Source organism: Siphateles boraxobius, unplaced genomic scaffold, assembly GCF_051911475.1.
Source record: "Siphateles boraxobius isolate OS27281-9 unplaced genomic scaffold, OSU_SipBor_1 46, whole genome shotgun sequence".
Taxonomy (NCBI): Eukaryota; Metazoa; Chordata; class Actinopteri; order Cypriniformes; family Leuciscidae; genus Siphateles; species Siphateles boraxobius.
The window spans coordinates 8532340-8547000 of record NW_027509097.1 but is presented as its reverse complement, the minus strand read 5'-3'; the positions used below and the strand labels follow the sequence as shown (position 1 = coordinate 8547000).

At 41.3% G+C, this 14661-nt stretch overlaps 1 protein-coding gene across 1 annotated transcript; it reads left to right on the top strand.

Moving 5' to 3' along the window:
• Positions 1 to 2794: 2794 nt before the first annotated feature.
• kcnk1a (potassium channel, subfamily K, member 1a) lies at positions 2795 to 14661 on the top strand. The gene is made up of 3 exons (XM_077200569.1): positions 2795 to 3347; positions 8911 to 9306; positions 9953 to 14661. Exons 1-3 carry the CDS (start codon positions 2993 to 2995, stop codon positions 10216 to 10218), a joined length of 1017 nt encoding a protein of 338 aa, XP_077056684.1. The 5' UTR covers positions 2795 to 2992; the 3' UTR covers positions 10219 to 14661.

Here is a 14661-nt window from a genome sequence, read left to right as displayed (position 1 = left end):
GGCAGACATTAACTTTCCCATTAATAGCCCATATTTGACCCCTTAAATTGATTTCCAGGGGCATTTTTTCCATGTTCTAACCATTTTTTTTTACTAACCATGCATTTACACTGCCATTACAACACCATAAATAATGTTGAGATTAATGATAAATGAATAAATATTATATTAAATATAATCATTCTAATATAGAAAAAAATAGATGCTTTATATTAGCTTAATATTTTAGGTTTAAACTTGGATTTATCATTATAAGGCATTTTGATAGATCTCATTTTAGCATACAAACTAATTTAGGCCTAAATACCCACGTTTTAATTGAACGATTATTTTACATGGTTATTAAATTATAAACTTTAGGGAACGTTCTTTAAAAAATAACCTCCCTGCAAGGAACGTTATTTTATAGTTGCAAAAAATAATACCTAAAAAGAGCGTTCCTATAACGTTATTATTTGGTTAAAAAAACAAACGGGAACCAGATACTAACGTTGGGGAACGTTCTGTGTTTGCTGGGTTAAACGCAAAAACTCTGCAGCGGCTTGCTTACTATCCTGCATGGCATTGTAGACCTATTACGAATATTGTTGGCTGTTTTGTCAGTTGCTTTCTATAAAAGGGTCTGCTAAAAGCATAAATGTAAATGTAATGTAAACATGCACGTTGTAGGCTACTCCCGTTTGGCGCATGGCACAGCGTTCTAATTTAGGCTAAGTTTAAAAGGTAAGTATCTCAATGCAAAAATGTGTTCTTTGTGAATCAACCCTTATGGTTATTAGATTAAAAAACCTTTATGTGATTATTTTCACAAGAATAACATAGTTTGATATTAATCTTACTGTCAGTGAAATTTATGTAAATAATTGTCATTAATTTTAACATATCACTTACAGTAGCCTATAACAATAAAATTGATCTCAGTGCCTGTGTGAAAGCAGCAATGGTGACTACTGGCTCTCTGGTCTGGCTTGAGGTCTCACATTTCACTCGATCATCCAGAAATAACCCAAAGGAGCAGAATAGAATATAAAAAGGAAATCTCACAGTTTGACTTCCGTTCAATACCAAGAATGAAGTGTAGTCATCCAATGATGCAGCAATACTGCAGAATGGCAAGCGGTACAGGAATACAGCTGCCACATCATGCTGTCCAGCCACTCACGAAAACAGGCACTTAATGATGACAAGAGCATTGCTTGAGAGAGAGTTTGTGATTGGCTTAATTCTTCTCATCACACTTTTACCTTATTTAATTGTTTTACAGTGTCATACAAGGAACTTGTCAATGTGAGCAGTCTGATGATCTCCGATGTATTAGCTGAATGTGCACATGCCGGTTTATTGAGATATGCATTTATGCATTTGGCAGACGCTTTTATCCAAAGTGACTTACATTGCATTTCAAGGTACACATTAACATTGTTATGTGATATATGCATCTCCTGATGTGTAATGCTGCCACGCAGGGCATTTTTAAAATGAAGAAATGATTCAAATATAAAAAGATGTGATGAGTTAAAGGGATAGTTCAAGTCCACACAAAAAAAGAAAAAAATATTATATCATCTTGTCATTCCAACCTTGCATAGCTTTAATTCTTCTGGAACAAACAAGTGGAATTTTTGAAATGAATGAGGACAGAGGCTGTCGAACTCCCAAGACAAAAAAGCAATATAAAATGGTTGTAAAGAATGTTCATACAGCTTCTGTGCTACATTCCCATGTGTGCTACGTGCTAAAAAGAAATAAAATAACTTTTTGTGATGAAAATACCTAAATTAAGTCATTATTCAATAATTTTGACATTCATCCTCTCCTCTGGTCATGTTTGTGATTGCATTGTTCTTTTGTGTAAGATATTTTCAGTGAATCAGGTGACCGAATAACAAAACTGGACTGAATGATTCATTTGTGAATCAAACTGAAGTTATTCTGGACTCTGGAGTTTATAAGTATAGCTACCAGTCAATAATCACTTTTATATTTTGTTTTTCATACAGCTAATGGCTTCAAGAGACATGAAACAGTTCAGTTGGTGTGGGCTACTTTTATGATACTATCATGGCGCTTCATACTCCAGCTTAATTTACATTTATTGATCAGATGATAGACTGAAAAGGTCACTGAACTATAGCTGAAATGCAGACATTCCACCTCACAACTACCCTTCACAGAAACCTGACAAGAATTTTGACTATACAGAACAGAACCATTGGTAGCCTACAAAAGACTTTCAGTGGGCTACATAGAAACAGGTGGAGGCATACGGAGTTGCAACACCTTTGTTTGAGGTCACTTTTCAAAACTTTTGTCATGATTAGTCCATCCAATCACTACCTGGTCAAACCTGTTCTACCAGGTAGGCCTAACAGAAACGTACCAATGATGGCCCTACACAGTAGGCATATAGTAGCCTAAAGCATCTTTGAGCAGATGTGGACTCTAATGCGGGGCTTTCACTTACCTATAATATTGTCTCTTTGAGACAGCTGTTTTCTGGTTCTTTCTTTTATGAAGCCAAATTCCTCAGGTTTACCCTACTGGGTGCGCCCTGCCGTGATAAATGTGATGAATAATGCGTAAGGTGACACGCGGAGGAACAAGACGTCATGAGCCTGACGTAAATCTACTACGGCGAAGGCAATCTTATGAATATTAATCATGTAACGCTGACGTCCGTTGCAACCGTCCAATGGCGAAGACTTACTATAAATATTAATTACGTAGTGCTGACGTTGCGTTGTTACCTTCTACAGGCGAATTTTAGATTCATGAATATTAACAAAACCCTTTCGCCATAGTAAGATTAGTAAACGCGGCTACTGATCGTCCGTCACATCAACTCCGCAATACCGGCAGGAGACAAACAGGAAATTATAACTTAAAGACAGCTGCAAGAGTTTATTTCTTTGCATGAAACGAGTGTAATCGTGTTATTGGACGGGACTAAGTTACCTGTTTTAATTATCTCACCTATTTTGCCGCGGAGACAATGCTTCAGTGTCTGTCGGGAGGTTCGTGTGTGCGTGTCATAGAAGGTTACAGGTCTACGTGGTATTTTTTGGTCTTGGTGCTGGCGTATGTGGTGTATCTGATATTCGGGGCTTTAGTGTTTTCCGCGGTGGAACTGCCGTATGAGGAGCAGCTTCGACAGGAGCTTCGGGCCGTGAAGCAGCAGTTTCTAGATGACAATGAATGTCTGTCCGATGAAAGACTTGATGAGTTTCTGGCTAAAGCTTTAGAGGCGAGTAATTACGGTGTGTCGGTTCTCAATAATGCCACCACTAGCTGGAACTGGGATTTCACATCTGCACTCTTCTTTGCCAGCACTGTGCTTTCCACGACAGGTGAGCACAGATATTCTCTTGACAACACTATAGGATTTGTGTGTGTGTGTGTGTGTGTGTGTGTGTGTGTGTGTGTGTGTGTGTGTGTGTGTTTTAACAACGTTTATTTACATGAGATAATTCTGATAATCTGAAGTAATTCTTTACAATTGATTCACCCAATTGATTCACCTTTTCAATGTCAGAAAAGAGGCCAGTGATGTCATTTCATTAAGGTCGACCTGTCCTCCCTGATCTGCGATAAAAGCATTATGGCTTACGCCGGTGTTGTCTGACTAGCTTGGCTGGTCCAACATTTACAATCATATTTTATAAATACTAAAATGTCTGTATAATGGGTTCCCTCCCTCCATAAATAGTCAAAAGTCAACAAAGCTTTATGGGCCTGGCCCTGATTGTTAACATTTGCCATATATGAATTAGGTACTTGCCAACATATAATAAGACAATTAAAAGGAGGTAAATAAAATGTTTTCTTAATCTGCAAAAAGGAAAAAGTTAAAAACATAAAACAATAAAATAGGATACAGTGGGAGTTTAGACACTCTTTCATACACAGAGAGAGAGAGAGAGAGAGAGAGAGAGAGAGAACATTTATTTAGCTTATTTTTTATTTTATTTTTTTGCTAATTAAACTAGTTCGAAAAGTTTTCACGGAAATAAACACGTTGCAAAAAATAATTAAGTTCAATCACATGAGATAAAAACATACTAGAAAAATCTGGATCTTAGGCTATTTTACACGGACCAAGTTGTTTTTAATGGGCTTCATCATTTCAAATGACCTCCAGTGTCATAGTTTTACTATACGACATTTACTACATTACTACTACTTATAGGAACTTTAACATTGAAGTCAGTGTTAAAAATGCTTTATTAAACATTAGTATAAAAGTAGCACCAAATAGAGATCGCGACATGTGACCAACTGGGCGGCAACGTCACCAGAACGCAAATAATTATGGGTATGTTTGTCCCGTTTACATGGGCTGGCATAGCAGTCTTGTGTTCTGTCATAAAAAAAATAAAAAAAAATAGCGTGAAAAAAAGAATATAGGCTAATCCCACAAAATGCAGCGGGCTAAAGAAAACATTGTCGGACCATACCAGAAAACTGTCGTCCCTTCAAAGTATGCTAATGTTTCAAGCACCACACTCCTCGCTCTCTATCATCTATCTGCATGCAGTCAGAATTCATGTTAAGAGAGACGCGATCAAACTGTGTGTGTGTGTGTGTGTGTGTGTGTGTGAGAGAGAGAGAGAGAGAGAGAGAGAGAGAGAGAGAGAGAGAGAGAGAGAGAGAGAGACGGAGAGACGCGATCGAACTGTGTGTGTGTGTGTGTGTATGAGAGAGAGAGGCGGGGGCGCGATCCAACAGTGGAATTTGGAAACATAAAAACTAACTCCGTCATTTTGTTCATAGAGGTTATCATTCAAACTGCAAAGTGTTTACTTATATTTGTGTAACTTACACTCGCAATAAAACCCAACATTGTGGGTTGGGCGGTATTATGGTAATATCGTATACCGCGGGGTCTTAAAATAGCAACGGTATCAGTTTCAATACCGTCATTACCGGCACTTATATATAGCCTAAATATAATTTATTCAATGCCTAAAAATGCTTATGTAGTTGTCATCAAGTGACAGTGTGGAGGAGAAAGAGAGAGAGAGAGAGAGAGAGAGAGAGAAGGGAGAGGCGGTAAATACTGACGAGGCAATTTGTAAATGTTGCAATAAAAAAGGTGACCGCGAGAGATGGAAACACCTCTAACCTAATGTCGCATCTCCGAAACAACCACCCACTCACTGCTGCGAGGATGCATTTTGCCCTGAGTTCATTAAATAAGCGCATTAGTTTATATTTGTTAAAATATTATAATGTTATTTTTTTAAGTTGATAATGAAAACTGAACAGCACGAGTAAGATGGGATGTGTTGGGAGTCAGACATTGACCACTTAATTAAGTTTCATTTTGTAAAAGGCCTTTCTTTAAAGTGAATTTCGTTTTGTATAAATTATATCTTAATTTTAATAAATTTTTTTTATCAACCAATTGCCTGGACTTAATAAAAAAGAATCAAATATAGCAGACAACATAATCATGACATGATCGTGCGCTGGCGCGCCGCGGTCACTTGCATTGAAATCTCATCATAAATTAACCGAAACTCAGTGTATGTCTCACAGACATGACAGATAGGCCTATATCTAAATAGAGCTTGAAATTTCATTAAACGAAACAATTCAAAACGAAAAGAAAGAGGCCACTCGCTGATTATTTAATCCATGATGTGCATTTCTCTCTATGCGCGTTCATACGGAAATGGCGATCATCAAATTCATTAAACGAAACTATTCAAAACGAAAAGAAATAGGCTAGCCAACTCTCTGATTATGTAATCCATGATGTGCATTTCTCTCTATTGTTCACTATGGAGATGGCGATTCGTCAATTTCTCTAAACGAAACAATTCAAAAGGAAAAGAAATATAGGCAGCATACTCTCTCATTAATCATTGATGTGCATTTCTCTCTATAGGCGCGTTCACTACGGAGATATCAATCGTCAATTTCTTTAAACGAAACAATTCAAAAGGAAAAGAAAAAGGCTAGACTATACCTTCTGATTATGTAATCCATGATTTGCATTTCTCTATATGCGCGTTCACTAGGAGATGGCGATCGTCAACTTAATCTTTGCAGCACTGACAGAAAAGTAGTATTAATAAAAATCAATGGACGCGTGTCACCGGATTTACAAATGCACTTCTTGCTTGTTGCTTGTTAATTTAATTCAAATTAATTAATAAAATGAATACTTTAATTGTCATAATTAAAATAATTAAATATTATTAAGTGTCCCATTTTTGCTCGTTTATAAATATTATTTATATCTACACCCCCTCAGCACCTGGGTTAAAAAATTATTTGGCGCCACCATATTAGAACGGCCCACGTATTAAAAATAGTCAAGTCTAAATATGGCTCCGGCTCATAATTACATTTAATGCCGTCAGCCGGGATCAGACACAACATGTCTCAGACACAACGGGTTGGCCTTGATTTTTTTTTTTTTTTTTTTTTTCCGATCTGGTATTCGAGCCCGTCCTCATCCCAAGGCGTCATATACGACGCTTTTGCCAAAGCGTACATATCCTACGCATATGGCCCATACTCTGTGCGTGTTATATTTACACTAAAGGGTGCCATGTGCGTAGGATATGTACGCTTTGGCAAAAGCGTCGTATATGACGCATTGGGAGGAGAAAGCGTTGGGTATTCAGTTTCTGAACGGTGTAGGCAAAAGCCAACAATTAGTCACGGTAATACCGTATACCCCGGTAAAATAGGGAGGAGGTTTGACGGTAACAAAATTTGGATACCGCCCAAGCAAGCCTACTAAACTCTTGTCAAACTGTAACCTACAACTGTCTCCCAACCAAACACACACAGTTTTAAAAGCAACATATTTATCCAACCCCATTTCAAAACAGTCTGTGGGTTACATCTTTTGGACATTAATCATATCGCATTGGTTTTCATTTCTTGTCTTCAGAGCAGTTACATATTCTACATTGATTAAAAAAGAAAATCAAGTGTGTTTTTAATGGTAGTATTATTTTATACGAAAATCAAATATTTACCATTCAGATGAGAATAAAGTTTGGGTTAATTAAAATTAAGGAAAACAAATATATTGATCCGTTCTTAAAGGATAATTCAGGTATTTAGCACTTTGAGTCTATTTTCTAGTTTGTTTTGGATGAACTAAGTTAGAGTGGTGGGTAGAATTGTGACGATGGGTCCTGTCTCGACTTTTTGAATCTTTTAGAATCGCCTATGACCGCTTCAGAGTGGCTGTCTACGAGCATACACAAACATGTCCTTAAAACAACCCTAAACGTTCGTTTTCAAAATGTGCAAGAAGGACTATTGCAGTTTTTAACACAGCAGGTAGACGGCATCTTGAACACTGCGTTCTTCCCTCCATGCAATCAAGTCTGGCGCCTTCTGTTTGTGCCGCGGATTCCCAAAATGCTTTGCGTTCACCACTGGTAATACGTCAAGATGCCGTCACATTAGCAATCTCTACAGAACACCAAATACTTTATTTGGGACCACTTTTGAACCGTGTCTGTTCTAATGATAATGACTATCCTCACAGATCCATTTTTAGAGGTTTAAGTATATTTATTAGGATACTCTTACAAATATAGCAAGTGTATAGAGACACAAAAAACACATCTAAAACGGAAACGAGCTTAGCGATTGACTGTACAACTACATTTGACAAGAAATCTGAGGTATATTTTTACAGACTGCCGAAAGCTACAGAACAGAGAAGCAAATAGATCGCTGCAATTCATAGAAACAACTGGACTCCAGGCAGCGAAAGGTGGATTTGCAGTTATCATTTTTTGTCAATATGCTGAATTTAGTGGTAAAATCATTCTCTATATATTGTATTGTTATATATTGCAGTGACAACTCATCAATCAAATATTTATCACTGTATTATTCTGTATAATTTGTCATTTTTAAATAAACACTGACAAAAAACTATACAAGTTTTAAGTCTAGACGATATGATGATATATATAACATTGATATAAGTGATCACCTGGATTTAGACCTGCCTATATTGTATTTATATAAAGCGTTCACAGGCAAATTTGCTGTATGTATTTCCCCGGTGTCAAAATCAGGCACATATAAATGTCAGGAAACACGATTCCTGGCTGCATGTCAATATCCATGGATCACTGGATCTTTAGTAAGTTGTAAGGAACACTATATTGAGCCCAATCTTTAGTTTAAACTTATAATCGTTTGTTTTACTTGCGTTTTCGCAGTTTCCCCTATTAAATCCAGTCACGCAGCTGCTCTTCTGCCACTCAGTCCGGCTGAGGGTGCGTGTTCCGGCGGGAAAGTGACGTTAATACATTCCCTCTATAGACCTTATGTAACCACGCCCCTTTTCAGTGCTGAGCTCGTTGTCTTTTGACTCCCGGTCTGTATTTTCACAGCGATCTTGCGTAGTTATGAATGAACAGCTCGTTAAAAAAAAATTCCAAGGTCTATTTGTTAATACATATGCTTTGCAATGCTCATGATAACTTTCGTTAACTCTACAATAAGTAAATCAACTTCACCAGCTAATTACTCCTGGACAGCGATGCCATAGAAATATACAGAGCGACCGCAAAAAAGATGGTGGCGCCCCTCGTATCTCTGGCGCATAAGGTCTTTACTCATATATTTGCAGCCCCTGTGGAGCCCTAGTGGTTTTGTAATTCAATGTGGATGATCTGTGGGCGATATGAAGGGTATCTGAAGGATAAGCATGCAGTGTGTGTAGTGTTTCCAAGGATTATGTAACTTAATCCAGCAGTATTTAAGTACTACAAAAGAGAATGCCCTTGACATTCCTGGTGACTTTTCTTTATGTCATTAAGATGGTGTTTAATACACAAATTAACTTGTTCATTTGAGTAAAATGCTAGATTGTCTTAGAATGTACAAAAGACCTTTTCAAAGAGCTTCATGTTTTTTTTCCAGGGTATGGCCACACCGTTCCTCTGTCGGATGGGGGTAAGGCCTTCTGCATCGTTTACTCAGTGGTGGGAATCCCATTCACCCTGCTGTTCCTGACTGCGGTGGTCCAGAGGATCATGGAGTTCAGTACCCGCAGGCCTGTGGAGCACCTGCACCGGCGCTGGGGCATGTCCAAACCACTGCTGGCCGGCATGCACGCTGCCCTACTGGCCATTATTACCATCTCCTGCTTCTTCCTTATACCTGCCATCATCTTCTCAGTATTGGAAGAGGAGTGGAATTTCCTAGAGTCCTTCTATTTCTGCTTCATCTCTCTTAGTACTATTGGCTTGGGTGATTATGTGCCTGGAGAGGGCTACCACCAGAGGTTCAGAGAACTCTATAAATTGGGCATTACCTGTAAGTGCACAGTCAGTTGAATCCTTATTGATGTACAGAGCCATATATTGTAAATTTTATTTGAGTTTTCCTTTCTTACAGTCACACATGCACTACCGTTCAAAAGATTGGGATCAGGAATGTTTTGTTAATGTTTTTTAAAGTCTCTAATGTTCACCAAGGCTGCATTTATTTGATCAAAAACACAGTAAAACAGTAGTATTGTGAAAAATTATTCGATTTAAAATGACTGTTTTCTCTTTTAATATATTTTAAAATGCAATTTATTCCTGGGATGGCAAAGCTGAATTTACAGAATCATTAATCCAGTCTTTAGTGTCACATGATCCTTCAGAAATCATTGTAATATGTCTTATTATTATCAATGTTGAAAACAATAGAATATTTTTGTAGCAATGTAGAAGTATTTACTGTCACTTTTGATCAATTTAATGTATTCTTGCTGAATAAAAGTATTAATTTCTTTCCAAAAACAAAATCATACAGTACTGACCTGTAACATTTTAATGTGTATGTGGTAGGGACAATGAAACATTCATCAGAACTTTAACTTTGGACTTGAACTTTATCTTAGTTTGCTAAAGAGATACCTCAAGGGTCATTATCCAGCTCTCTTTAACCTTTAAACTGTCTTTCTCCTATACAGTCTATCTGATATTGGGCTTGATCGCGATGTTGGTGGTTCTGGAAACCTTCTGTGAACTTCAGCAGCTGAAGAAGCTTAGGAAGATCTTCTACCTAAAGAAACAAAAAACAGAGGACCAGCTTAACATTGTGGATCATGATCACCTCTCCTTTGCCTCTGTGTCTGACCAGGCATCCTCATTTAGAGAGGATAAGACGGATATGTTTCCTGATGACATGGTCTCCACCTCACCTACTGCTACCTCTAATGGACCAATGGACCAATGAGGCATCCTGAAATTCTGTATCTAGAACCCGACACATCAATGTTTCTGAAGCACCTTCACTAAGATAAATGTATTGTTAGTGTATTCTGCTGTTAAGGTAGCCAAAACGTACCATAGCTATGAATACTTGAAACACCGGCTAAAGGTAAGTTACAGTGCTGTGGAAAAGGATTGTATGATGTTGTAGAATAGTTCATAATATCAGATATTCTTCATGCAGCTACTGAACTGAAAATCGTGTGTGTGTGTGTGTGTGTGTGTGTGTGTGTGTGTGTGTGTGTGTGTGTGTGTGTGTGTGTGTGTGTGTGTGTGTGTGTGTGTGTGTGTGTGTGTGTGTGTGTGTGTGTGTGTGTGTGTGTGTGTGTGTGTGTGTGTGTGTGTGTGTGTGTGTGTGTCCATCCATGAATTCTGAAAATAAATAGTTAACTGGTAAGTGGTCATATACTAGCTGTACATATTCCGGTTCTTGTTAGGTAACTTAAAAGGGATCCATATCCTGTAATATAGGTTTACAGATGTAATAATGTAAATCATGTTTTCTGGCTATTCTAATTTGAAGAATTGCTTTAGGCTGAAATATACCACACATCTTTTGTACAGATTCTTGCTCTGATTGCAGTCTGAACAAGTCAGCGCTACACTCTTAAAAATAAAGGTTCTCTATTGGCATTGATGGTTCCATGAAGAACCTTTAACATCCATGGAAACTTTCCATTGCACAAAAGTTTATTTATAGTGGTTCTTATTTATATACGTTCTTTAGATTTTTAAAATCCCACTAAGAAAAAAATTTTCTTTTATGAACTGTCCACTAAAAGGTTGCTTTGATCCTTTTGGAACAGTTATTTTAAAAGTCTGAGCCATACCAATTTTAGGCTGCCATGTAGACAGATTAAGCAGAAAACCACGTAGTGTAATACAGGCGCAGACTCCTATTTTGTTTTTAGCTTATGATTCCATCCAAGCATTCCGTCAAAGGATATCAAACATGTATCAAACTATTGTTTTCATTTGGCAGCAACAATGTGCACAATTATGCCTAACTTTGTTGTGTTCATACTTGAAAGTCTGGTAGTGTTTGATCCTTAGTCGTTTAGTGTAAAGATTGTGTAGTGTATTCCTGCCTGAAGCTTATTCAAAGTCTGCAAGGGTACGATCCCTTGTTTTGTTTTTGTTTTGTTTCTCCATTAGATTTTTAGACAGGGGCAGGTCCCTGGTGACTTTATTTTTATTTTATTTTTACATTCCATAATGCTTAAAGGGAATTTAAAATATATTTTTAGTAGAGTCATAAGACAATCAAAAAGCTGTATAATTAATTTATCTACTGAAGTTTTTTTTTGTTGCCTTTTGTAATGTTGGCCCTTCTGAAGCAGTTCTGTTTGTTGCAGTAGGCATTGTCCGCCACCTAAGGGTGATGTTGTGCTTTGAGTGCAATTAGTGTTGTATTGTAAGCAAAAAATAGAAGTCACATCAGTGCATCAATATGCTCTTATGAGTGACTGGGTATATTGCCGAAGGCAATAAATCATTAATTTATAGTTTTCCGTTTTATATTTAAATTTTATTTCTGTCACAGTGTCTGGTTATTCCCTGGGTTAAACACTAGAGGTCCTCAGTTTTCACGGTGTCTATGCATTCTCACTACACTTCCCATGATCCTGTCTGTCACTGATTGTTCATTGCATTACAGCTGTTTCTCGTCACCTTGTTTGCACTTGTGTATATATACCCTGTCTGTTTCAGTGTTTGTCACGGAGTCCTTGTTATTGTCCCCACACTCCGTTTGTCTTCTTGTTATTGGATTGCCTTTTCTGGATTTTGACCTTTGCCTGGACTGTTGTGAGTACGGATTACCCTTTTAAATAAACTGCTTTTTGGATCTCTATTCCCCGTGTGTGCGTGTCGTGACAGAAGGACTCCGTCATGCAGAGATCCAGCGGTATGGGGTCTCCTAAGTCTCCAGCCACTGATAGGGGGAAGAAACAGCAGAAGGGGAATTCTCAACCTAAAGAGATTCCTCCTCGCATGAACATCTTTGAGTGTTTTGCACTGTGGGCCCGATTGACTGAGGAAGCTGATTTGAAGGAAGCTTCCACACCCCCTTCAGATCATCCCAGAGAGTCATTCGAGGGAACCCGGCTGGCAAAATATTCCGGGAACCGCGGAGGTCATAGGAGAGGAGGTACTAGAGGGGAGTCCAGGTATCACTCTCCTCCTCGATCCTTCATGGAACCTGAGGTGGTGCAATCCAGCCTAGACTTCCATCCACCACCGGTTTCGTCCAGCATGAGGCCTTCATCGATGGTTCCGTCCAGCCCAGAGCTCTCACCGCTGGCGCCGGCCAACCCAGCACCCTCTCGCTCTCATGGACGGAGGAGGAGGAAGAGACACGTTCCGTCTGCCCAGTCAGAGACTGTTCATGTTCCGTCTGCCCAGTCAGAGACCGTTCACGTCCCGTCTGCCCAGTCAGAGAATGTTCACGTCCCGTCTGCCCAGTCAGAGAATGTTCATGTCACGTCTGCCCAGTCAGAGAATGTTCACGTTCCGTCTGCCCAGTCAGAGACTGTTCACGTTCCGTCTGCCCAGTCAGAGACTGTTCACGTCCCGTCTGCCCAGTCAGAGACTGTTCACGTCCCGTCTGCCCAGTCAGAGACTGTTCACATCCCGTCTGCCCAGTCAGAGACTGTTCACATCAAGTCTGCCCAGCGAGAGACTGTTCACGTCGCGTCTGCCCAGCGAGAGACTGTTCACGTCACGTCTGCCCAGCGAGAGACTGTTCACGTTCCGTCCGCCTTTTTGGACCTGGGCTATCTGGAGCGCCTGGTTCGGATCCTGGACATGCCCATGTCTGCTGTCCCTGAGCCGGAGCCGGTGTCTGCTGTCCCTGAGCCGGAGCCGGTGTCTGCTGTCCCTGAGCCGGAGCCGGTGTCTGCTGTCCCTGAGCCGGAGCCGGTGTCTGCTGTCCCTGAGCCGGAGCCAGTGTCTGCTGTCCCTGAGCCGGAGCCAGTGTCTGCAGTCCCTGAGCCGGAGCCAGTGTCTGCTGTTCCAGAGTCGGAGCCAGTGCCTGTTGTTCCAGAGCCGGAGGCAGAGCCAGTGCCTGTTCCAGAGCCGGAGGCAGAGCCAGTGCCTGTTCCAGAGCTGGAGCCAATGTCTGTTCCAAAGCCAGTGCCCGTTCCAGAGCCGGAGGCAGAGCCAGTGCCCGTTCCAGAGCCGGAGGCAGAGCCAGTGCCCGTTCCAGAGCCGGAGGCAGAGCCAGTGCCCGTTCCAGAGCCGGAGGCAGAGCCAGTGCCCGTTCCAGAGCCGGAGGCAGAGCCAGTGCCCGTTCCAGAGCCGGAGGCAGAGCCAGTGCCCGTTCCAGAGCCGGAGGCAGAGCCAGTGCCCGTTCCAGAGCTGGAGCCAATGTCTGTTCCAGAGCCAGTGCCAGTGTTTGTTTCTGTGTTTGTGTCTGTTCTTGTGGCTGTTACAGTTTTGGTGTCTGTTCCTGAGCCGGTGTCTGTTCCTGAGCCGGTGCCTGTTCCTGAGCCGGTGCCTGTTCCTGAGCCGGTGCCTGTTCCTGAGCCGGTGCCTGTTCCTGAGCCGGTGCCTGTTCCTGAGCCGGTGCCTGAGCCGGAGCCAATGTCGGTTCCAAAGCCAGTGCCTGTTCCAGTGCATGAGCCGGGGTCTGTTCATGAGCCGGTGTCTGTTGCTGTTCCTGTGCCATGGTCGCCCTCGCCCTGTTCGTCACCGGCCTGGCCGCCCGAGGGGTCTTCACCGCCCTGGCCGCCCGATTGGTCGTCTGCTTCGTCGTGGCCGCCCGATGGGTCGTCTGCTTCGCCCTGGCCGCCCGATGGACTGTCTGCTTCGCCCTGGCCGCCCGATGGACTGTCTGCTTCGCCCTGGCCGCCCGATGGACTGTCTGCTTCGCCCTGGCCCCCGGCTAAACCATCACCCCCTGTTTCTGTTCCCTTTCATGGACCTGGCCCCCCATCCCTCCCCCTGATCCTCCACCATTCCACCTCCCTCCTGAACTCTCGTGTTGTGTGTTTTGCCCTGGTCTGTCTCTCCTGTTTCCCCCCTGGCCTGTCCCTCCTGTACCACCCGGGTCGGATGGAGCGTCTGGTAGCCGCTCCGTAGGGAGGGGGTTATGTCACAGTGTCTGGTTATTCCCTGGGTTAAACACTAGAGGTCCTCAGTTTTCACGGTGTCTATGCATTCTCACTACACTTCCCATGATCCTGTCTGTCACTGATTGTTCATTGCATTACAGCTGTTTCTCGTCACCTTGTTTGCACTTGTGTATATATACCCTGTCTGTTTCAGTGTTTGTCACGGAGTCCTTGTTATTGTCCCCACACTCCGTTTGTCTTCTTGTTATTGGATTGCCTTTTCTGGATTTTGACCTTTGCCTGGACTGTTGTGAGTACGGATTACCCTTTTAAATAAACTGCTTTTTGGATCTCTA